This window comes from Spodoptera frugiperda, chromosome 25 (genome assembly GCF_023101765.2).
Source record: "Spodoptera frugiperda isolate SF20-4 chromosome 25, AGI-APGP_CSIRO_Sfru_2.0, whole genome shotgun sequence".
In the NCBI taxonomy this organism is placed as follows: domain Eukaryota; kingdom Metazoa; phylum Arthropoda; class Insecta; order Lepidoptera; family Noctuidae; genus Spodoptera; species Spodoptera frugiperda.
In genome coordinates, this window is record NC_064236.1 from 14282601 (window position 1) to 14308955 (window position 26355).

Consider the following 26355-nt stretch of genomic DNA (forward strand, 5'->3'; position numbering starts at 1 on the left):
ATTTGTTTTAAGTCACGTCACGACTTGTATTAGATATAAATATAAGTAATTGGGGAAAAAATGGTTCCTTATACATATAAGAGGAGACGCTATTGCAATACATGAAGTACTTACAGTCCCATATATATCTGCTAAATTGACTACTTCGATGAAAATGCATACCCACTAATGGATAGACTACAAGACGCAATTCTCGGTAAATGCATTCGCAACCACTCGATAAATAAACAGTTCATTTAATAAGTACGTAGCAATATTAAGCATGATCCAATAATAAAGAAAAAGGAACACTCTAAATTCGGCATTATTTTTATTCTCGAGTACAACTGAACAAAGGTCTCTTTCAGAGAGGTTTTTTCAAAAGGTTTACAGCGAGTAGCTGAAAATAAGTCGAAAAAATCGAGCATTATGTTTAGTAATAAGAATTTGCATTAGCAATAGTCGTATTACCTACCTACGTATTAGAGACATAGGATTTAAGTAGGTACCTACAATAATTGATAACCATCTTCGAAAGTATCACAATCTGATTCTTGATCCCAGAGACATTTAATGATTACTTAAACTATTTTGTTCCGAAAACAATCACTAAGGACTGGGTATAAGTAACCATTAAATAACTCTGAATAAGGCTGAATATGTGCTAAAGACGTACAGTTTTCAACATGGAATATTGCTAGTGATAGCAATAATAATAAAAAATAAAACTTCGAATGTTCTTAGTGTCAATCTTTTAGTCAACATGGCAGCGTCTAGTTTTCACGCAACTTCATAGATTGCAGAATTCAAATTGTATAATTCTGCAAAGAACTTTAAACTCTCTCCGCTAACGATTCATCAATCACATTAAATGGACCAGTAACCACGTGGGCCTAACAACAAAACAAATACAAAATACTTAAAAATTTCACATGTCTACGATACTACCTATATTAGCACGATTCAAAAGCTGATGTAACGATGACTTGGAAATAATGGGTTAAGAACAAACCTTATGATGTAACCAACCTCTAAATCACAATACGAACAAAATTCGTGCAGTCATTATCATCAATAAGCTATAAGAATCAAGATAGTTGAATGAGAAGTTAGTATTAACATTAAGTTTTGAAGTTTCGTTTCATACGTATGCCCAATGTTTAACACAGATAGACTAGCAGGAGTACCTTCATAAGTTTGAATAAGAGGACAAGAAGACGTAGTTTCATCGTAGATTTATTAAACCATATTATTAAAGAAACACATATCTTTGGCATCACCCTCTATTCCTTGAAAAAGTCGTTTCAAAAGTCCTTGATAAGTGTCAGATAGGGTTATAGATCTATCTGTAACCAGCCAACTCTTAATTCAGTTCATCACGGCTGTGCTATAAATCCAGATAAAACTCACATCAGGGTGTTTTACGTTCAAAGACAAGAATTGAAATGTAGGAGACATAAGCAACTTGTCAAGGCGTGAAGTGGCTGAAAACCGCAACCAATAAAATAAACGAGACTAATTACATTGAAAGATTAGCAAAGAACATTTGTAGCCAGGCCTTGACTATCACCGACATTTAGTCTGAATCATACTTTCAAATGATTTAGAGTTTGCAGCGAATTATCTGGACGATTTTTGTTAATGGATAATACGTGTTTAAGATCAACTGAAGTGCTTAATAGTTACATGGTTCCTCCATAAAAAACGATAGGTCAGAAGATTAATTATTATGTTATCGGCTTACTCACGTAACGTTTTGACGAGGAACTCGACCAGTTTCAAGCCATGCTAGAGGCTCATATTCATGAGCAGCATTACGCAACACACGACGCGGCGATTGTCGCACTGCTACTGGCGATTCGAGCTACGCGCCCATCGCGCCCTCTGCCTGGAATCGCGCGTACTATCCGGCGCGCGCGACGATGTTGGCTCGTTAGACTCGCTCGCCGGCGGCTGCGCAGGTGTTGGGTTCGATTCTCGGGTCGACGCAAAAACGGTGTTACATACCGCGCTTACTGTGTCACACTCCAGACCCGCAACATTGTAGGCTGACGCAGATTGCAGACTTGGCTTCCAGGCAGGAGGTAATGCCCAGCCACCGTCTCTGTTGAAGTTGGGACGACGACTTATTTCGATGGCCTCACGTACTTTCCGTGGTACGAAGTATTTCTCCCTCGCTAGTACGGAGACCTTGTCGAAACGGAGGAAGTGAGTCGTGCCCGCGCTACAAGCATGCTCGGCTACTGCCGCAGCCGCCGGCGAGCGAGTCTAACGAGCCAACATCGTCGCGCGCGCCGGATAGTACGCGCGATTCCAGGCAGAGGGCGCGATGGGCGCGTAGCTCGAATCGCCAGTAGCAGTGCGACAATCGCCGCGTCGTGTGTTGCGTAATGCTGCTCATGAATATGAGCCTCTAGCATGGCTTGAAACTGGTCGAGTTCCTCGTCAAAACGTTACGTGAGTAAGCCGATAACATAATAATTAATTTAGTATGTCTCACGAAAGTTACAATAAAATCACAGGTCAGAAGATGTTTATGTTGCACTTTTTGCTTGTCATTTATCATGTTCATTATTATTGGATTAGTACCTTTTCATTTGGACACTTTTGTTAACTCCGCTTAAGTACTGGGAATGCAAAAACTACACATCAGCCTAGCATCAAAAGTAGCCAAATATAGCAATTGAGCAAAAATATATCAATCAATACATCTAAACAAGTAATGATACAACAAAAACAGCTGGCTTGTGTATAAAAAGCTCTTTAACACATTACAAATTGCCACCGGGCTTAAATAAAACAACAAAAGATCAAACCGTTACTTATGTCGTGGCTGACCATAAAAATCGTATCGTCTTATACATTTTATTGGCGCGTACCTATATGTGGTAGGCGAAAACAAACGGAACATATTTTATTTGACTTAAAACTTGAAAGGTCGTATGTAATTTTTAAGGATTTTTGAACTCCAGCTTTAATATGGGGTGGTTGGTAAATGATTAATGAACTTAGATTTTTCCAATCAAAAATCCCATAAGCTACATTTGAAGCAACAGATTAGATGGACTTCTCTTTCGTAATGGGACAAAAACCGGTGATTTATATGTAAACGTTCCTTGACAATGAAAAGGTGTAAAAACAACACTGTAACAGTTCACATAGTATAAATGGTGACGTTTCACGTTGTAATGAACATCCGGTAGTTTGTATTTATGAGTGGTATAAGCAGTGAACGGTGGCGAGTGCGGTAGACCATCAAAACGACAACAAGAAAAACGAGGTTCTTTTTCTTATTCTTAGATCTAAGCTTGGTTACAAACTAAAATCCATCATTTCATAACGTTTCACTCATAACATTCAGTACAGACGGTATTTAAGCATAAAACAACTCCTTTTAATTAACTCTGACAATTTGTGCCAAGCCTACATTAATAACATAAAAGATGTAAATCTCACCATTCAAGTTGAGATCAATAACGGATGTAAGTACATCTATCTGTCCAATTATCGGCGGTTAGTTTAAACTATGAGAAAAGAGGTCAATCGCAACTCGAACACTCGCTTGTAGAAAGCGACGCAACATTTGTTTGATCTGAACATCGTACTGGCTAACCAACAGTTTACAAGCAAGTTTAAAAAACTATTGTATTTTTTAGTAGTCAAATAATTTATTTCAATTTAAACAAAACAGACGCTTTTGAAAGTCAAAAAAGTTAATCAAATATATATCTGTTTTGTAGTGAAGTTATTTCCTCGTTCTAAGGCAAAGATGAAGAAGAGTTTGAAACTCCATAGTGACTCTTATCGTTAAGTTTGTCGAAGGATGGTTGGCTGGTCGTGTGTCCTCGCTACCGCTCATCATTTCCGCCACCATCGTGCACACATAAATGCAGTGGAGAGTTGAACAACTGGGTCGGTAACACGACTGGATGCAGAACGCGCAGTTTTCTTTACTTTCATTATATTTCGCAAACCAGACAAGAACAATTTGCGTCTATTTATTTATGTTACATCCGTTTGATCTGATTGTAGGATATTACTCATATTTCACAACATGGGATTGTCTTTTTCACAGGTACTTTAGATATTATAGTAAAAGTCCACGGTTTATCCAAACAATCAGGGATCTTCCACTATCACAATGCGAATTGTAGTTTGAATCCAGGGTTGTATTAGCATTGTTCATACAAACAAATCGAAGTGTTATTTCTTACTAGCAGTTCCAGCACTTACTTAGGTATAAAAGTAGGACAAATGTCAAGAATTCCCGTTCAATTGCTGTCCTTATTGAATCATAGTAACATTGTTTTCATACCAAAATCGTAATGGTCATGGAATAAGTAGAACTTGAATTGACGCTCACAAATCACGTCGTCGCGTTAAGTACTTATGGCACGTTCAGAATAAAATATTTAACTTTGAAGAACACAATTGTTGGTAGCGAAGGTCACTGACCTGTCCTCGAATAGTCAGTATGAACAGTAATCCGTTACCCTCAGTTGACTTTAATTTGACGAAATGACGAATCGACGAAATGTTCTTTCTTTATTTTTTTGTTGGCAGCATTAAATGTTTCTTACTAATAGGCAGTATTATTTGTATTGATGTAGATATAAGCATAAGATTATGTGGGTGTATCTATCTCTGTACAGTAAGCTAAAACCTAAACTCCTTTTGACTATTATTAAATGAAATCTAACCTTAATTTTCGAGTCTACATTTAATGTAGCTCGACCGTCATCCTACATTATTGTGCTGTAATAGTACTTGCGACTATTGATGAAAAAGTAATGACTAATCACAGCTTACAAAATCTTACAAAAGTTAAATACAACTTAACAAAAACCTCGCTTACCATTTTATACCTTAAAACAAACAAATAAAATAAATAATACTTTAAAAACAATATTTAAAAAATGTGCATTCATAGAGACGGACAAGGCATAAATGACAAAAGAGAAACTACTTTTTTCAAATTAAGAACTACGCATTTTAAAACAATGACAGTTAAATGACCATGTGACTGCGACATTGGCACAAGAGAATATAATCAGCCGCTCCAGCAAGCGTTGCGAGCTACTTGGTGAAATTATAGGATTAATTCATAAGCAAACTGTACTGAAATGATGATTTTCTATGATAATTCTTAGTGAATTATGACAATATGTTGTCACGACCTAGTTGGTTGTTCTTTTGAAACCTTGTCATCCATTTATGAGGTAGCTTGCTCCATTTTGGACCGCCAACTGTACCTACATAATTATAATGGTTGTCTAACATTTGAAAATGTCGTGGCGTTTGATTGAATATAACCTTTCATTCTGATATGGAAAGAGGCCAAACTTCACTCCGGTTTACAGTACAGTATACCAACTTCATTTCATCAGTTACTTTTTGATACCATGGCATATTCGTAGAAATAAGAGCTAGGCCTACCTGTAAACCTCACTCTCTACTATCGAGACTCTCAGAACCGATTTATCTCAAAAAAGACTATACCTAATCTAAGCTCAAATCCGATACCTGTAACAACAGTTACAAAACACAGATAAATCTGAACACGCTCAGTGGCAATAAAGCCATAATTCCAGCATTACCTTCAATATGTTACAAATTAGTTACCTCACTTTCACTAAAAGTGATAATTTATGTTGCATTATTGACACATAATGTTGCGCAACAAACCGACGCCGGCGCAGTAACTTGTAAGTTACAGTTCCAGTGTCGCTAGCTCCGAGAAATGGGCCGACAGAAAACTAAAGTTACCGGTAATTGCAACATAGTGCCTTCCAATTAATTTAATACTGATGCAGTTATGATTATCGTTGCAATACTATTACTATATTCCGATTTTATTATCTAATCGATTATTACGGTCGAGTTGCATTAATCTATGTCATTCTATGGTGTCACTGTTTCCAGATAATTTGTTAAGTAATATTCATTTAACAATAAATCAAGTTGCTTCAATGATCGTATTGTTGCGCGTTGCAAGTTTAATTACAAATGCTTGAGGTATTTCATTTGACAGCCAGAACAAACAAATATTATTATGATAACTTTCAACGTGAGTTAATAAATAGGCAAACACTTTTCTCATGAAACGACGAAATTGATTGTCTTATAAAGCTTGGAATATGATAATAAATAAACAGACATTACATGATTTGCTTTTAAAGTTACTCTAAAACACAAAGCTAAACAAAATAAACTAATTTCACAGTTTAACAAAAATAAACCTAAATGCGCAATTGAACATATCAAGCCAGCAACAAAAAAGAAATAAAAGTGCATTTTTATGTGTACAATATACATAAAAATATACTGATTTATTTCACACAAACGTAATTTATACAAATGCACAAAGCAGTATCGCTGTAGTGATCAGAAAGTACAAATTAAGACTGTCCTTGCACGCTTTTTCTGTAAAGATCGATTAAAGCAGAACGATTAGATGATTCATAGTACATTGTAATACTAAGATACTTGACTATATTTATATTCTTATAGCTTTGTCCAAGATTTTGCTCGATAACAAACCTAGATTTAAATGGAATGCAAAAGTCTTGCAATTATATTAAAGATCTTTTTAATAATTATTAATAAAAAATCACACACATTGTAATGTAAGTAAGTATAATTATATGTTATTTTTGGAGTCGGTGTCAGCCTAGGAAATGTTGCCAACAACTAGACGGCACGGCCACGGCACGGGCGGAGTGGTGGTAAGTACCTACTTTCAACTGGTGTAAAACTGTAATGTTTTATTGTGATAATAGGTAAATCCGATCTTAATGGCTGACACCGACTCCAGAAATAACCAATAATTGTACCTACTTACATTACAATGTGTGTGATGAGTTAGTAAACATAGTTGATCTATTAAGTTGTTGAAAAATACGCTATTATTTATTTTACTTTTTAGTGCTGATAATTTGTTTTGGAATATTTATTTTTTGAAGTCGGTTTTTATGTTATTATTACTTGTGCTATTGGGAAGCTATTAAAGATCGGTTCATATCTGACGTAAAATATGTCCAGCGTATCATCGGAAGTACTGATCCCACAAAAACATTTCATGTTAAATGTTGCCAAGACGAGACCATATAGCTCGCACTTTCAAAAAGTAATCAGATCCCGTGTAGAGCCAAGTTTCTAACCCTACATGCCCAGACCTAAATCGATAAGCCCAATACACTCAAGTTACGGGGAAATTCTACAGCCATAGCTCGACTGCGTAGTTCGTAGCGCGTAGCAGAGTTTTTACGCTATAATCTCGTAGCAAACGTGCAAACCTTGGACGTAACTGGCGAGTTGGCCGCACGGAAAGAGTTTAGAAGATTGAATAGATTCTTAAGCTCAAGCCCATATGACAATAGCAAAATATTATTGCGGCCCCGTAACTTGAGTGTGAAATTAGGGCTTACGATTTAGGTCTGGGCATTAGGGTTATAAACTTGGCTCTACACGGGATCTGATTACTTTTTGACAGTGCAGCTATATGGTCTCGACTTGGAAACATTTAACATGAAATGTTTTTGTGGGATTTCATTTCTTTTTGTAGGTTGAATATGATAGATAGATAAAATGAGCGACAAACCGTACATGTTTTTTTTAAAGTCGCTCATAAAACTAACCTATACTACAATTGCAAATACCTACTTATTCAATCTTTGAATTTCTTAATTAAATTTAACAGAAAATTGCAAAAACCTAATACTTTTTATCAATGAAAATTAAAACACTAGTACCTAACTAAACCTTCACCTACTAAACTACTAAAGAAAGAAAATTGCAAATAATCCTAATACTTTTTATCAATGAAAATTAAAAACTAGTACTAAACCTTTACCTACTACAACTACTAACAATTAAATATTAGGCAAATGCGCGATAGCAAACTTTTAAATCACTGTATTCCGAAAATTTTTCATTCAAAGACAACCGTCAAGACGTCTGCCCTCGCTCTGCCCGCGTTCGGGTGCCGCGCTCGCTGAAAGGCCGATTATTTTTAGCTACTGCGCGGGGACGAAGGCGGCGGGCGTTGGCGCATACTATATTACGATGCTTATGTTCAAAAGTATATTGATTAATAAACATACCGAAGTGAACTAGTAATATTATTCATATCTTATACTTTGGGTAGGATAATATTTTGCTTGATGAAAAACCTATGTATGTTAAATTTTCAGATTTCAAGCAGGAAATAGGGAATTAAGTTTCCCTATTTCAGATTTTTACCCCTCCGCGGCCGCATTCAACTAGCGTCAAAAGTTGCGGAATTAACAAACTTAATACCCCCTGATATGGGGTTTGCAAAAGTTCCGAGGATTTTTTTGTTGTATGGGTACTAATACTAGCTTCATACCAAATTTCAGTTTTCTATGGACTTAAAGGAAGTACCTTAATAATTTTGTCTGATCATCAGTGAGTGAGTGAGTGAGTCAAATCGGGGTATTTTAGATATCAATAAAATCTAAAGTATAAGAGCTATGCAATTGAAACTTTAAGGTTTATTAAGTCTACTACTGACATTATATTAGGAAATTTTTGTTTATCTGGTTAACCCAAACTCAATATGAAGGTTAAAATACGACGAAGCGCTTCGTAAAATAGGTAGTACTTGCGCTTGCGCTTCGCTTGGCTCGTCTTGGCTGGGGCACTGTGTGAACAGATGTATCATCGTTTTATGTGAAAATCGATTGTTCTTCTATTCTGGCGTTACGCGACCGTACGCGATGCGATGTTCCGTCAGATATAAACCGCCCTAAGAAAAGTAACCTTCCGCAACAAATAACAAACACAATTATTCTGACTTTGTTTCAATCGCTCATAGGAATCGAATGCATCAAGCAGAAGGCGACATTATTAAAAGCTGCCGTTAAGGCGAAGGTGGTATTAGTTCTAATTCACATCATTGAATTATAATGAAATCTAAAATTATTGTAACTAGGCTGACAACCTAGCCAGTACGATGGCTGCAGACTGCCTAGCGGGTTACCAGAGCAGTTTTTAGTCGGTAAGAGTCTTAATCTCTCTCTTGCCTCGCCCAAGGCGGAAGAAGTCATTGGATGATTTTGCCCCACAAAAACAAATCCATTACGATGAGAGTAACTTTCAAAGGTACATCAGACATTTGATTTGCTCCAATCCGTGATGATCCATGATGGTTCAAAAACCCCAATTCCCAAAACTCTAAAAGACCGACAACGCACTTGTAAACTCTTCTGGTGTTGCGAATGTTCATGGACAGCGTCGATTGCTACGATTGCATAGGGAATCAGTGGCTTGTTTTCGTAATAAAAACATTCGGTAGATATGAGCTGTCTTGGTAACCGTCTACCACGTGCCTTTTGTATTAAACCAGTAAAAGTTTTCACCTCCACGTGGTACTTTGGTAACAAAAATTATTGTGTACTAAGATTTCCCAACCGCCCCGACGCAATGACGTGCTTTATGAAGTTTTAAAACAACACGATTGTTAGTGAGAAGTCTTACTAAGGCCCTTACGTTCAGTGCATTTAGGTAACAGAACATATTTTGAATTCACTAAAAATAAACTTGGAGGAAAAATACGGTTGTTCTTGTACCCTTACCTAACCTACCGTTACGACGGTTGGGGTAGGTTTGTACTGTTTAGCAATACATTTACAGTAGTGAATTGACGAGCAAACATCCACATCTTACTTCTAGTTTAAAAATAACTCATACTGGAGAAAACTTTCATGACATTTTCGTGACGTACCATATAAGCACACTGAGTACACATAAGTACGCATTGAACATCATAAACGTATATTCTGTTTTTGTTAAGATCGGTGGCTCATTGGGATCAACTAAACGAGGCACAGTCGTCAGACGCTCCACTGCCACGCTATTCAGGTCGAAATATCTACCATAAAAACTGAACATGAAAACTTTTCGGTCAATTAAACTCCTCAACGGTACTTACTGTGTTGATACTCGTATCTATCATAATTATATGGATTTGCCGCTACGAACTAACTCTGCATATCTTCATGTTCCTATAATTTATTTGAATAGGAACACCAAATGTGTACTTATAGAGTAAATCGTAAGTCTCTTCCCCCATGAAACTTAATAATAATTATAGGAAAGTGGTAGTTGAAGTTTTTGCAATTGTAAATCTTTAAGAGTGATTAGATCTCGATGAACTACCTGTTCAGGGAACGTTAACACAATCATGTAGCCGCAAAATTTACCGGTGAGCAAAGCAAAAATATTCTATTCAGCCAAATCAGAGAGAATAAGTAGTGTTGGTGCGTTTGATTAGAGTTTCCAGGACATGAAAACTAGATATATGTACCTATATAATTACATAAAATATTTAAGATTATAATGGCCTTATTGTACTGATCACACACACATAAGTGATCGTGTAAACGAGCACAACTATCTTCAGTATTCGCTATACCTGTTATGGTAATAATACCTATATAGTTCTGTAGTCTAAAGGAAAACTTTGTATACCAATAAATGTTGACATTGTTGAGAGTTCAATAAAATAGACAAGTTAATCATATGGTCATTGGCCTCGTTGGTTCCGCATTGTCAACAAGGTAAACTGCCAAGATTGTAATCTACAATAAGAATTTATTTATTTACCAACCTTATTATGATTAGTTGCTGTTGATGCAAAAGGATTAATTAGTGAGGAATGTAATTTGATGTATTTTTACACTGAGAAAAAAGGCAATGAAGTTCGTATTTGAGTTATTTTTGGCAATGGGCAAACGAACTGATCACCCGATGATAAATGGTTGGTCTGCACCAACCTGCTGCTCATGAATATGAACCTCTAGCATGGCTTGAATCTAGTCGAGTTCCTCGTCAAATAATTATGTGATTAAGCCGAAAAACGTAAAAATTCATCTCAGGAAAGTTATAATATACACATAATTAGGATTTTCTCCTGTGTCGTGGGTGCGTTTACAAACATACAATTTCACATGCACATGACACCCAGACCCGAAACAATAATTTGTGGATCACACAAAGAGTTGCTTCGTGCGGGAATCGAACCCGCTACCCGTTGCACGGCAGCCAGTTGCCCACCCACCGCGCCAACCGTGCAGTCAAAATCTTTGAAACGTCAAAATCTGTCTGTAACATGTTCATTATTAATCGTAGACTTGTTAATTAACGATAACGGCATTAAACTTTAACGAACACACGCTTATTTTATAAGAACACAGTGAAGAGCCAGTAAAAAGATATTCATAGTATAATGAACACGATAGTTAGTACTTAAATCTAATAAAGAAATCAATGCGCACGAGTGAACGTAACTAGTGTTGCAGTTATATTACCATGTTAGATTAGATCATGTTGGTAATTACATCATCGGACTTTCATATGAGATGAATATTTCGATAGCTACTCTTGCTGTGGTAGTGATAGGTGCTCGTAGAGTGGACTGACCTGAACTCATTAACTACTGCAAGTGCTAGGTCGACAACGAACTGTACAAACGATTTACTGACATAAGGCTAATTTTATTACCTACTCGGTATTTTGCTGGTTTATTTTGGTTCCACAATACCCGACCAAACTGCCAAATTAGACACTAATTTTACCTACTAAATTGCAGCGGACGCTTCGGATACTTTTTAGAAATAAGAGTATATTATACTATACGCATAAGTGAGTGGACAGGATCTAAAAATGTAGTTCTGGACACAAAATATATAGTACATAAACTTCTTCTGAATCTGCATATCTATTTCGAAGTAATATAAAAACAAAAGTAAAGTATAACAACTCGGTCTTCGATCTTACACACATTAACGTTGGAACTTGTGAAAGTCCGACGTAAAAAGTGGAATCCCATTGAGATCTGATTTTATTAAAATTAATTTTCCATTGTAGGCACAAACAATAACTCGCGATTTCCAATGGAATGAGAGAAAACTGTGGTTGCAGACGTAATTGAGGTAACCACGTGATGATAGTCGTTGTTACAATTGCTGTTATTAACAAAATTTAAAGAAAGTACTATTAAATTATTTTAGGATTCATTTATATATAGAACTATATCTTTAACTTTGAAAGATCCGGATTCCTCTAGATTGAACCACAAGTTAATAAATGGATCATTGTGCTACATACAAACAAAGTCCTACTCAAGCAAATCAGTTTAAAGATTTTATACAAAATCCAAGGAAAAATCGTTGAAACATTATGTACACCTACGTGTTGTAAGCTGAGTGATAACAACAAAAAAATATGATGTAAAACGAACTTCGGTTTGAACCCAAATCTATTATTATGCAACTACATATGTCAGTACCAACCAATATTTATGTTTCAATAGCAACAAAATTGCCCATGTATTATACGGAGTCACTATGAAAAAAATGACAATGCCGCATATAATTTTGTGAATATACTGTCAAACTAATAATTACGGCGATAGTGACATGGCACTGTAGTAATTATCACACCATTGCAATCAAGTCTAGCTGACTGGGGTCTAATAACCCGTAATGACTGGTCTACACGATTCTATAATAAAGGGATTCGTTGTCTTTACAATGTTGTTATAAGCACTAGAGTGAATTAAAACATCGCGATATAAAATAAAACAAATTATGTACCTTTTATTACGAAACCTTAAAATGGCGGCTGGCTTTGTGGGGAGGAAAACTAGGGAGTGTGGAGTTCTTACCTAACCACCAAAAGAGGCACCATGACCCCTAGATAGACCAGCTCCATCATACAACAGCTATTACGACAGAAACATCTTTACGGATATCTACATCTCTCTTCAGCCATAGGAAATGTAAGTACCTACGATCTAAAGGCAGAAATTACATTGCTTTGTTCAATATTGATTTTTGTTTTGACTGTTGACAAACGTCTGGTCGTCTCCTGAGATTGATTACCAACAGAAAAACATTTAGATGATTTGCTGATGGGTGCAAAGAGCATGTGACATTGTGGTTGTACACGCTCTCACTCTGAGACAAATCACTTAGGTGTCAATGACAATGATACACATCGGTGTATCGATAGTATAAAAATTCGTGTATCGGACACACTATCATACACGGGCGTCTATGTTATTTTATACTTAGGAAGAAAAACTTAAGGAAATCTACTGGACCTACAGACCAGCCAACAAATCACATACCTAAAAATAGTCTATGATAAGCTGAATATCAAATAAAATATTTCTATCATGGCAATGTGACTAATATCATGAGATGGGTGGACTGTAAAAATACCTAATGATAATGTTGTGTATATAGTTGTTTATAAAATACAAGCTGATTATTCAATGCTAACTCTAATTCATATAATTATGCAAAATGTATTTATCAGCAACTTCGGTGCTTTACATCCTAGGTGTAAATTACCTATACATATGTATGTCCTATTTATTATTCTGATCGTAGCACATTATGGCTGGACGACTGGTCACCATTTATTTACCACGCTCCACTTGTTCGCTGTGTCAGTGAAGCAGCAATACACAGTTCCGTTAAGATTTATTATAGATTTTTGCGTCTTAAGCTTTAAGATTTCTATTTCTATTTACTCTACTTGTTTTGAATGCAATCATCATAATTTCGCGGTTACTATGCTTCGAACAATACTTCGTTGTAGGCAGAAAATTGTGACCCTTGATTTGATCAAGTCTGTGTTATTTCTCCAAAGTCTTGAGAATGTCGTCTTATATTAGGTATAGCAGTTGTATTTATCAGGAATCTTAAGAATCAAAAGTGAACGATGTGTTATGTGACCAAATGTAGTTAATTTTAAATAGCTATTGAGGGATTCTGACAGATAGCGATTCTAAAGAGTTATAAAGGGCTCATATGAGTTTATGCCTATGACTTTTAACTAAATAGCATGTCTCTTCTTCCACAGGATGACAGACTACGAGCGCATCAAGCAGACGTGTCTGGAGAAGGGGGAGCTCTGGGAAGACCCTGACTTCCCCGCTAATCAGTCCTCAGTGTTTTACTACCAGACTCCCCCTTTTCACTTCGAGTGGAAGAGATCTAAGGTATGTGTCTTAATAACATAAATAAATTAATAATGTAAATAGATAAATCTCTCTTGTTTCGCAAGAATGGATTAAATATAGTTTTAGTCGAGAAATCTTAGCTGTCTGTTGGTATGCTATTTTACAATCCCCGTTAGAGGTGCATTTGCAACTATACTTATACATATATTCGAGTCTTGAGCAAGTGACAACTATCCGGTCAGTCACTTACCAGTGTGGGTGTAAAATGCCTTACAATATTGCGAACAACGAACTGCTTCTTGAGTATCGATTGACCATATTTCTTACATCACAAGGCCGCAATGCATAAAGCTTTCGTAAAGATATACAATATACGTGTACCTCTTGCCCAAATGTTATACGAAAAAGAGCACAATACGATGACGTCATAAGAAAAAAATGATTCGAGTCTCGTATCGAAAACACGCGATTGTAAACATTCCGTTAGAAATTATAACACTGCCGAATAAGATGATGTGTAGAAACTAAGAGTGGTTCGTTGATACACGAACTTTTATTTTAGTGGATTTATCACCATTGAGCGGACTGTTATGTTCACGAGCGAAGCGGATTACTCTTCATCCGTAAGATTACGAAATTATTTTCAACAATAAATAAAACTTATTTATGCACATGACACTGCTTGACAAATAGCATCATTTTCATATGTGAAAGTTTTAAACATTTTTAATGAATAATTTATATTCGTATCTATTCATAGAATTCAATTTGATATTTTCAAAAGTCAAGGAAAGATCAATTTTTAAATATTTGTTTACAAGCTACGAGTTCTAAGAACTGCATTGTAAATGAATATTTATTTCTAGCCTTATGTAAATACCTAAGAAGTAGACATTATAGGAATACTAAGCTCCATAATGGTAAATGTCAGCCCTATACGTCTAGTGTTTACACGTCACATAAACTACTAGCACTAGACAAATAATAATATTTTTTGACTACCAAAACCGTTTTTTTTTTGCCGCTAGCTTCAAGCTCTCAGGCACTTAGGTGTCCCTCAGGCACAAAGTTTAAAATAATGTTATAAAATATGTAAAAACACTGTTCGCTAAAATCGTTGAAGTTCTTACTTTTAATATTACAAAATACTAATTTTAAAATTACTTATTGTTAAATGGAAACCTTGAAATGTCAACATTTTCAAAATGTCACAACAGTCATTGTATTCCGAGTGTTGCCAAAATGAGGTAGGCTACTTAATCTGACTGCTTCGGGTTGGTGGACACAAAGGCAACTGTTAGGTAAGAGCATTTAAGAATAAGGAAGACGGATGGAAATACAGAAAAGGTAATTTATCAGTTAAGTAATACTCCGGGCACTGGTTTATTAAAATTAAAAATTACTTTTTAAAATTAACGATTAGAAACGGTAAAGCTAGTAACGACAACCACGTTAGGAAAACATGCTGAACTGATACATGCAGCAGCTACTGTACAGAGGTCTGGGATATATTCATTTTAGAAGAAAATTGCTACCTTGAACATTTAAAAGAAAGCCATGTTTCCAAGGCTTGTCCGTCAATCATAGTCCTAAAGGACATATCACACTTTAGCGGCACGCTCCAATCCAACAATAAACATATCATTTAAATTTAAAAAAATTGAACATTAAATCTTATGTCGTATGATATATTTCATAACGTCCATTAAAAAATAGTGTAAATTGTGACACCCGTTTGCTGACAGCGCGCTGCACTTTCGTATAGTTACCAAAGCCGCCACCGTGCAGTGTCATTACCGTTTATATTATGTGCGATGACCCTTAGTGTTGTCCTATATAAATTATGCAACACACTTCGAACATGACCTATAAAAATCAATTAAGTTCCAAAAGATAGCGCTTTAAAATTTTAAAGAAAATATCTCATTGAAGTTTCATAAATGTCAGTCACGATCCGCACCATGACTATCTTCAAATTAAAATAACTTACATTTCCTCACTTATATTATTTACACACTAATTCTTAGTTCACCCTTGACACGTTTTTTATTTTCTGGGAAATGTTATAAAAATGCCGATAATTTGTAACGAAATATTTTTTTTTTGCCACAGCATCTGGCTCATTTTTATGTGGAAATTCATTTGGTATTCTAAATACTGTATGTGGTATGTTTAAGCTCCTTAAAATCAAAAATATATAAAAAATTAAAAAGTACAGACTATTCATAGGTCCTGAAATGTTTCAAAAAATTATGCGAATTGGATGAAGTCGGATGTTACAAAATAAATTTTGAGTAAAGCCGTTGAAAGTTTGAAACCGTTGCAATTAGCAATAGCGATAGTGTGACGTCATTATTGCCATACACAAGTAACAAAAACCAGTCAAGAACTTGTTTGTCTAGATTTCGTAATGAATATTTTATTTGGTATTAATACAACAACATACGTATCGATACAATACCTATTCGGTTATTTTTAGACCGCAGGTCATTATAAGGATTACAGTAATCTCTTATTAAATAAACTCACTATACAAACTCAGGTTTTACTTTCAAAAGTTTAAAACACAACAGATTTACTTCTTTGAGCGAAGTCCAATTTCAGGTGACAATACTTTGGCACATTTTCAATGTGTCTTCTTACTTAACTCAAACAAAGACTGACAATATTTTGGTCCTCAAAGTTTGGTATTATTGTTTTCAATATCTACAACAACAACTGACACACCAGTGTGTGTTGGTTTACCGGTTTAATTGTCGATGGTCTTTCCGAACCGATAGCAACGACCTTCAAAGCAGCAAGAAAAGGGTGTATTCCTTTTTAAAAATGTGTTTATTAAATCAAATAAACAGATTAGCCACATCACATCACACATCAACAGCCTATAAGTGGCCATTGCTGACCAAAGGCCTCTTCTCGCACAGAGAAGGTTTGAGCAATTTAATACAATATCTTCGAATACTTGGATAATGTAATAACACGAGCAGCATGCTAACAAGCATGCAGCAGGCAGGGATTCTGTCATGGCTCTGGCGCTGCGGCCTTCCGGCGGACCCACGCGTGCCATTCGTCGCAGACGGCTTTTGCTCACCACCGCAGCTTCGGCTTGTTGGCCGGTTTCGCCGACCAGCCTCAGCAGCAATTCGGTTCTCTCACTAACTTTTGTTGCACAGCATATTAAATTTTAACCAACTTATTATTTAATTGTTACAGAAACTATAGCAAATTAGTTTGATCAGAATTATGTATAGGGCACTACAAGTTAACCACCATCATTTCCTACCTAAATAAGTCATTAGGCCTACTAACGTTATGCGAATCAAATTTATGGCAAAACGAATTAGTCTTTAATCTTAAAGACTAATTTTTATTCTTACAAGTAAGCCTCTTGTGACATTTTAAGTTACACATTGTATTATTACTTTGATTAACTTGGACTCCTTATTATCAATAATGTCCAGATAAAGTGATTAATTTATTACATTGTCTAGTGAACATGGCATTTATATATAATGACCAGTCATTATCGATAATTTCTATTTAATCACTATGACTGTAACGTATATAATAAAGCAATAATATAATATTATATATATTTATTAAATAAAATTCTCTAAAATTACATTTTTAAATGTAGTATTTAACAGACAAATACTTCAGTTTCTCCAAAGAGATTACTGAATCGTAGCCAAGATACGGATGCCAGAAAATCTACGTTGGGTCCATGAAGGGCCCGGAAGACGCGTCCGTGGAGATCCTTGCTATGCCTTCTTGCGGTCATTGACGCTTGGTACCACAAGTAATCTTAGAAGGTACATCATTATAACTAGGAAAAAGTCACATTGGTACTTCCCGTTGGTAGGGTTCGATCCCTATCCCGCGTCTCCGGCCCATCACAACACCTACGACAGTAACAGATTAATTAGTATTTACTTATAAATCGTGTGGTATCGCTTTATATGTGATCCTAATATTTTTTTCGTAATCGAATAGGATTTAATAGAAATTCGTTAGTACAAAAGCGTCAACCTTTTTGAGAAATATTAGTCACACAATCATCACAAGTTAATGATTCGAAAACCAATTAAACATGCCTTTTGGAAACTTGCTCTGCTATATTAAGTAATAATTCATCAAGATTTTAATTATACTATCAAAAATATAAAATTTGATCATGAAATCGTGTCATTTACATATTTTTTGTCATTTGATACTTAAACTATGTAGCTAGAAAATAAGTAAATTCTGGTTGAGTTTAACTGGTGTATTTTTATGTGAAATGTATCAAACATGTGTTACATAAATTTTAGCTTGAGCTAATCTATCAATCTTGTAGATAATAAAGAGAATCAGACGTTTGTATTATGAGTGATAGTTCTTGGAGGTTACGTAAAATACCATGTATGGTATATTATTTTCTCAGACTCCAAGCCGAATTCCAAATAATGCTATTGAGAATTGTCAAAACAACAAAATGGGAAACAACATTACTAGAACCGTAGATCGCACCCAGGCTATATGCTGAGTGGTCGCGCTTACGACCACTGGTCTAACTAGTCATTCGAGTATAATAATGATATCTGTCTTGAATGAAATAAAGTTGTTTTTAGCAACACTTTCCCCGTCAACAAGTAGGTACCAACACGCCGGTAAAAACGAGTTAGTAAAAATGTGTCACAAAAGGAATGTATGAAAAGTAAGAGGCATTGCGTTGTCAGTGGGTGGTGGACCGGTGGTCGACCTTGTCAGTGCCGCCCACCTGCAGACAAGGTGCTCATCACATCAGTTCATTGGGCGGACGGCGAAATTAACAAGTATCCTTATAAAGAGGAGTTACTAAACTTTCGTGGCATTTGTAACCTTCATATTATTACGTATTAAGTATTCATGTGCATTGTACATCTGTCCCCCTTCCAAGGCTGTCCCGTTTTTGTAAGGGTTAAAATTTCTGTCATAATTTAAAACTCCTTAAGCGCAAAGCATTCAATGCACCATGTGCATAGAAATCGTGAATGCAAAGTCCATGAAACATGTATGAGCACTTACACACAAAAGACGTTGCAGTTGCAGAAAAGAGACTTATAAATAAAATAGGGTTTAGATACGAAAGCTGGCTGGTAGTACTTTTGTTTTAACTCTGTGACATCTAGATGGCAGCTCATTTCATACTGTTTACTGTCAGATGGTTAGGGTTATTGGGTCCCTAGTCACAACTATTTTAGTATGCGCTTTTATATTCTGTGAACACTATTTAATTGGTTTTATTTAATTTATTTGATTTTTGTTTCATGTGGTGGTTTTTCTTTTTTTACATTTAATGACAGTCATTTTCTCTGAAACTAATTAATCAATATTACTCTCATCCTTGTTAATATTTTGGTCTAAGCTGGTAAGGTCTATGCTTTATAGTACCTACATTTGTAAAATCATAGATGGCGTAACTAACCTATAAAGCATTCATTAGAGGGATTTGAGTTTGAGTTACCAATTATTAAGAAACTATCTTTCAAGGAAATAAAAAAAAAGTGTCTGATTTATTTTAGGTATAAAATTAGTAAAAGGATATAATGACTTTTGCATAATTATGTTTTTCTTGTAGTAATTTTATGAAACAATGAGTAGTTGTTATGAACAGTACAATTTCTGTCAGTGTTACCTTTCTACGGGGAAAATAAAGAAATATAATAAAAATTTAGTTGGTAAACTAAATGTACATTAATCATGGTACTAATAATACTTAAATATCATAATTATGTATTCACAAAGAAATGTCCTATTATATGAAAACAATTTACTCCATAAAATTACATCCATAGCAAATAAAATTGTATGCAGGTTTCATAAATATGTTAGGAATTATTTTAATCAAATATGTACTGGTAAAATAAATAGCTTTGGTTTGCCTGATCAGTCCTAATTACTTCTTCACCTAATTCTTGACATTTTGTATTAAAAGTTCTTTCATAAATCTCTTTAACCACTACTCTACTCAAAAACACATTGAAATTTAAAAACTTTATTTTAATGGAAATATACGGTACATAAACAGGGAACTATAAAATTTTGCAAGGCAACATTGCATTCCGCGGGTTAACTACGACATTAAAGATGGCCACCCAAGGATGTAGACGTCAATTCCAAAGAGTAAATAAGCATAGGGGAAGTCAATTCTTAGATACAGATGAAACATTTTTTAATTCATGTTTTCTTTCTATTTTCAGGAAATATACTCAAATCCTTCGTTCATACATGATAGGAACGAAGTATTTGATGTCATACCTGGCAAATTAGGTAAGTAAAACAGCTAAGCAGCAAATGTGGTGGTACTTTTAGTTTTCTTCCAAGCAAACTTTTGCATTTTGCGATTTTAGCAATAACTATGTACATGTGATTTAAAATCAGGGAATTCTTTCTTTGATAGGTATCTATTTATTTACCACCGTCTCAGTAGTTGAGGAGGTATTAACAAAATCACACTAACAATACATTAGATTTTTAGTTTTAATTCCGCTTATACATATATTTTTTAGTCGTTTCTCGTTTATGTCGAGTGGTATATTGCATGTTATCTGTGTGGTTTTATGTTAACTGCTGCATGAGAATTTAATTGCGAGGAGGGCGGTGCTGCACACCGCATGTTAAAAAATAAATGTAAGTATAAGCGGAATTAAAACTAAAAATCGAATGTATCGTTAGTGTAGCATGGATTTCCGCAAAGTAACGCCTGATTCTATTTTATATATTAATAAAATGTTAAAGCGAATGTTTGCAATGCGAAGAAATAAAACATTTTGTTTTTGTAAATAAATAAAGTTACTTAGTTTTACTTTCTCGAAAATAATTCACCACTAACTAAAACTAACTGAATATCTACATAAGTAGAAATTAAATAAATTCTTAAGAGAAGGAAGGCATCGTGTCTGCGAACCATGCTGCGTACTCTAACACCAATTCAGTAAAAATAAGCGTTGAGACTGAAAAATACGTCAGTACATAATACTGTTGTCACTGATATTTTTAATATTGGTGTATTTCGCAATTATGCCGTGTTCTTGAATTAAAATAAGATACTAAAGGTACGCCACCAGGGCAGATGCTTGATCCGGATCTGCAGACTACCTAGCGGATTTACTGTGGCTCCGGCTCGAAAGGGAGGAGTAGGAACGGAGTGGTTTTTAGTCAGTAAGAGTCTGACACTCCCTCTCGCCTCGCCCAAGGCGGGAGAAGACATTGAATGATTTCCCCCCTCCAAAAAAAATTATTATCAAACTCTTATCAAAATGAATACATTTCTTGCATTAAGTATTTAATGTAGATAAACTTTGTCTTTCACACTAAGTAATTTGGCCGAATAGTTTAAAAGTTATAACGATATGATTGACTTGAACGGAGCGCCTTTTTTTCTGTTGGAGTTTCTTAACTCTTTGGAGCTATCCGGGGTGTCATCACTTAAGCTCCAATTAAAAGTCAGTATACGTTAAGTTGGTCGCCCCGAGACTATGTAATGGCATCAGATTGCGAGTCAGGGAACTAGGCAGGCATATTGTTAAGGCAACAATTTTAACTGGAGAAGCGAAGGGTGAAAATGTTCTTATTCCACGCATCCCAATAATACCCAATAACTTAACTAACACCTTTAATTTCAAACTTTACAGTTTCCACTTAAAGTTGCATTTTCTATGACCATCAATAAATCACAAGGGCAAACTTTGAAAGTACCTAGCGGGGATACATTTAGGCACACCCTGTTTTTCCCATGGGCAACTTTACGTAGCTTGCTCACGTGTTTCTAAATCCCAAAATCTTCTTATTTACGCTGAACAAAAAAAACAAATAACATAGTATACAGGAGTATATTGCAGTAAAAACACAGATAAATTAACACAGATACCTATTCCAATTACGTACCATATAATTCTTTAATTATTACAAAATACACACACGCAACGTCACGCCTTTTATCCCCGAAGGGGGAGGCAGAGGTGCACATTACGGCACGTAATGCCACTATACAATGTACACCCACTTTTCACCATTTGTGTTATATAAGTCCCATGTAATAGGGGGTGAGAAACTGTAAAGTTTTATTACAAAATCTATTAAAAAAACCGGCCAAGTGCGAGTTGGATTCGCGCACGAAGGGTCCGTACCATTGTCTATAAAAAACGGCGAAAATAACACGTTTATTGTATGGGAGCCCCCCTTAATATGTATTTAATTCTTATTCATATTTGTTGTTATAGCGGCAACAGAAATACATAATTTGTGAATATTTCAGCTTTCTAGCTATCACGGTTTATGAGATACAGCCTGGAAACAGACAGACAGACGACGGAGGCTTAGTAATAGGGTCCCGTATTACCCTTTGGGTACGGAACCCTAAAAATCACAGCAAAATCCGTTGCGTAGTTTTAAAAAAATTAAGCATTCATAGGGAAAAAGAAAGCTTCTTTGTTTTATACTACATATGTAGTGATTAAATGCAAGTAACATTGGTCCGACCTGTTTAGTTGTCAGTGTTTAGTAATCCGCTTGTGCTGGATAGGATAATTTTAAGCCTACTTTTTTATAAATACACTATACAGGTAAAGATTGATGAAGAAACCACTGTACTTAGCATTTTGAAATTTGCAGACTTCTAGCTAAAAATAATGAGCACTTAGAAAGGAATTCAGATAATTCCACCCTCAAGAGATACCCTCTCAATATTAGGTATAGGAGTTCAAAGATTGTATGGAAACTAATTTTGAAGTTAGAAATCTGGGATGTACGGTGTGAAGGTACATTAAAAAAATATCAGTATTTTAAAAACCACGTACTTAACTGTCACGTAACTTTTTTTTTAGAACGTTGACATTAGGATTTTCTCCTGTGTCGTGGGTGCGTTTACAAACATACAATTTCACATGCACATGACACCCAGACCCGAAACAACAATTTGTGGATTACACAAAGAGTTGCTCCGTGCGGGAATCGAATCCGCTACACATTGCACGGCAGCCAGTTACCCAGCCACCGCCCCAACCGTCATAAATTTCAGCAGGCAGCAACTTAATGTGGCAGACCAAATTCTACGCGAGCGAAGCCACGGGCAAAAGCTAGTCTAATTTAAAGGTCTCAATTTTAAAACTATCAATATTGGTGCGCGTTTTTTATAAAAAAAATCTCACACAATGAATGTAGATATATGTAAATAATAGAATGACTATACAACATGTAATTATACTTATTACAATAAACAAATCTATATTCATCAAACTTTATACATATAAAAGTACTTAATGGCATTATGTACCAATAAACTTCGTTTCGCTTAGAAAGAAGCGTAAAGAAAATATGTATTATTATAAGCTTAGAGAAAATTTTGGGGACGTTCGTTAAAAAGCTAAATAAGCACTTTATACCTTATTGATACATTTAATGAATGCTTAAACTATTACTTAGTAAAGATTTTGTATCGAAAACAATAAAATTGCGGGCAAATAGTATGGGAAAAGAAACCCACAGCGGACAGAAATGAAATTATCAGGATATATGAATAAAATGTGTCTAGTTTATCATGGTATGGGTCGCTTTCATGTGGGATGTGGGAGTATGGAGAAAAATAAACTTATACAAAATTATTTACTTGGCGTGATCAATATCCTTAACATAGTTCGCATAGAGCTGTAAATTGGCATAGAGGTTAAGTACATCATTATAAACAAAATGTCAAAAATCCCCAATCCCCATTGATCTCACTTTTGGTGAAAAAAAAATATTCAAGGAGTAGCGAGTGAAATTCATTGACATATGTAAGCTATGATCTATTTATTTAAAACCGTGATATCTCACGAATGGAAAGTCGTTAGAGTAAAAGTGATGACTTATTTTAGTAGAAAATTGTATGATCTACAACTCTCATGTTTGTACGATAAAACTTACCCTTTTCGAGAAAAATAGAAAAAACCGTAATTTTGACCTCTTGACTTGAATATTTATTCTAAAAGTCGAATCGATGGAGGTTTTTGACATTTTATTTATAATCTTGTAGTTAACATCTATGCTAATTTTCAGCTCCTTTAAGCGATTTGGGAATTATGTCAAGGTTACAATTTAATTTTTGTCTATTTTTGGTTCTAACTAGGTATTTTTGGCCCATGGATTAAAAAATAATAATCATTCCTAATGTTAAGTAAATTTATACTCTTTCATCTATACTTCTATACTATAATATTATAAAGCTGAAGAGTTTGTTTGTTTGTTTGTTTGTTTGTTTGTTTGAACGCGCTAATCTCAGGAACTACTGGTCCGATTCAAATAATTATTTTTGTGTTGGATAGCGCATTTATCGAGGAAGGTTATAGGCTACGATGAATAGGAACCGAGCAGAGCGGGTGAAACCGCGCCGAAGTAGCTAGTTTGATATAATTTTCATTTGTGACCGCGACCGGGTCGGATTCCGCCCAATGACCTTTAAAAGCATTTTATTTATTACCGTCTGCCTACATTTTTTTTAATACCTTTTCGACGTGTATTTTATGATTGTTGAATTGTACACATTCTCTGTAAAAACATCAAAAGGTACACAAACCCATTTTTTATGAAAAAAAAGTATTTTATCCCGCAAAACATGACGTATTTAAACCAATGTACACCACTTATTACAATGGAAATATTATCATTTACCTACGTCATACTTAATATGAAATCTATACATATTATAATAAATGTGTAGAAGGGTCAATTCTGTACATTGAAAATATTAAAAAAATAAATAGCAGGGGATCGATACCAAACCCAAATATGTGACTAAAAATGTTTTGTCTGTCTGTCTGTATGTTCAGGCATAACGTGAAAAGTAACGGTTTGATTTCTATGAAACTTGGTATAATTATACCTTACTATCTTGGGTATAAATTAGGATACTTTTTATGCTGGAAAAATACCTAGAAAAAAAACTTAATTTTTCAGTTTTATACTACAGAAAGTGAGCTCAACAGCAGTAGCTCAATCTCCTTAATTACTATGGGCCTAGCGGTATTGAGGTCCAATAGATATTTATAAGATGTCATTGTCAGAGTTACTCAAAATGGAGAAATAAAACATCCACGCGAAGACCGACATCCGCGCGGACGGAGTCGCGGGCGGAAGCTAGTATGAAATGAAGGAGGAGGGCGCTACTGTGCGTAAACAAACATCAACTCCGTGTAAAAAAGTAATAATAAATAGTTAAAGTGAAAGAATAGTTCTAAAAAGTGACTTAAACTGTGCTGAACTGCTACCTTCAGTGATACAAGTTGGAGTACAGACATTATATACAGGGTGACTTTGAATTCGACGTATTCCTCTCGGGAGGTGATAATACAACTAATTTCCTACAAAATTAGCCCTGAGGTCCTTGGGCGGAAAGTGGCTAGTTTCTGAGATATCCAACATTTTCGTTTTTTGTAAAAAAATCCCGAATTGATTACAAAAACATCAGTAAATAAAAAAATACTGGTTGGATTTTAGAAGTTTTGGTTTTAATCGGTTGCCAATACATCAGTTATCATTTGTAATTATACTAATAATGGCAGAAATATCATTAGTTTTAAAATAGCAAGTAATTTCTTATCAAATTTTGTTTTGTGTCACTAATTTGGTCGATAGAAAATTAGATTTATTTCAAAAAAAATATATGACACTAAGCGTACAAACTATTAGAAAAACTTCCTTGGTTTATTAGCTACACAGAAACGTAAAATTATTTACAATATTCTCAAAAACAAATGAATTAATTGATGATAAGTAGAGTGTAAAGAGAAAAGGGCAATTTCAAAAACATCTTTATTTGCAAAATTTTGTTCAAAGTGACCTCCCCTATGACGAATACATACCCGAACACGCTTCCTTATCTCTATGACGTTCACTCTTGGGCTGAATATGCGTCTTATTTCGTCACTATGTTCAAATATGTTTCGGAGAAGAATTTCGATGCACGGCCAATTCCGTCTGTATAAACAAGGGACTTCATGTAAAAATCAATCGGCGTTAGGTTCTTGTCATTGTGCATGTCATGTAGTTGGACCCCCGTGTCAATATAACAAATTAATTCAGTGCAACTTTTGTAAATGATAAATGATAAATGATATTTATTTTGCAAATAGGTTATAAAATAACACTTTTACACGTCAATCTCTTAAATAACTAGATGAGGCCGGCATTTCCTATCCGACTACTCTGAGAAGAAATGCCGAAACAAACTCAGAGGTCATAGTCTCTTTTAAAGTCCAGACAAAATCAATTAAAGATGTCGGAGAACCGTGCAAGTTGATTCTGTAGTGGTCTTTTGAGGAAAGAACCACAGCAGTTTGAGCGGACCTGTTCAGATGGCAGCACGCATGTGACAGTTTACAATCAGC

At 35.1% G+C, this 26355-nt stretch overlaps 1 protein-coding gene across 3 annotated transcripts in view; it reads left to right on the forward strand.

The window, feature by feature from the left end:
- The window catches only part of LOC118282405 (calpain-C), a 60640-nt gene that overhangs the window by 1231 nt on the left and 33054 nt on the right, over window positions 1–26355 (forward strand). For all 3 annotated transcript variants that reach the window (XM_050704283.1, XM_035603474.2, XM_035603483.2), the window contains exons 2-3: window positions 13873–14011; window positions 20194–20263. In XM_050704283.1, the coding sequence (XP_050560240.1) occupies window positions 13874–14011; window positions 20194–20263 (208 nt within the window). In that variant the 5' untranslated portion in view covers window position 13873. The remainder of the gene's footprint in view (window positions 1–13872; window positions 14012–20193; window positions 20264–26355) is intronic.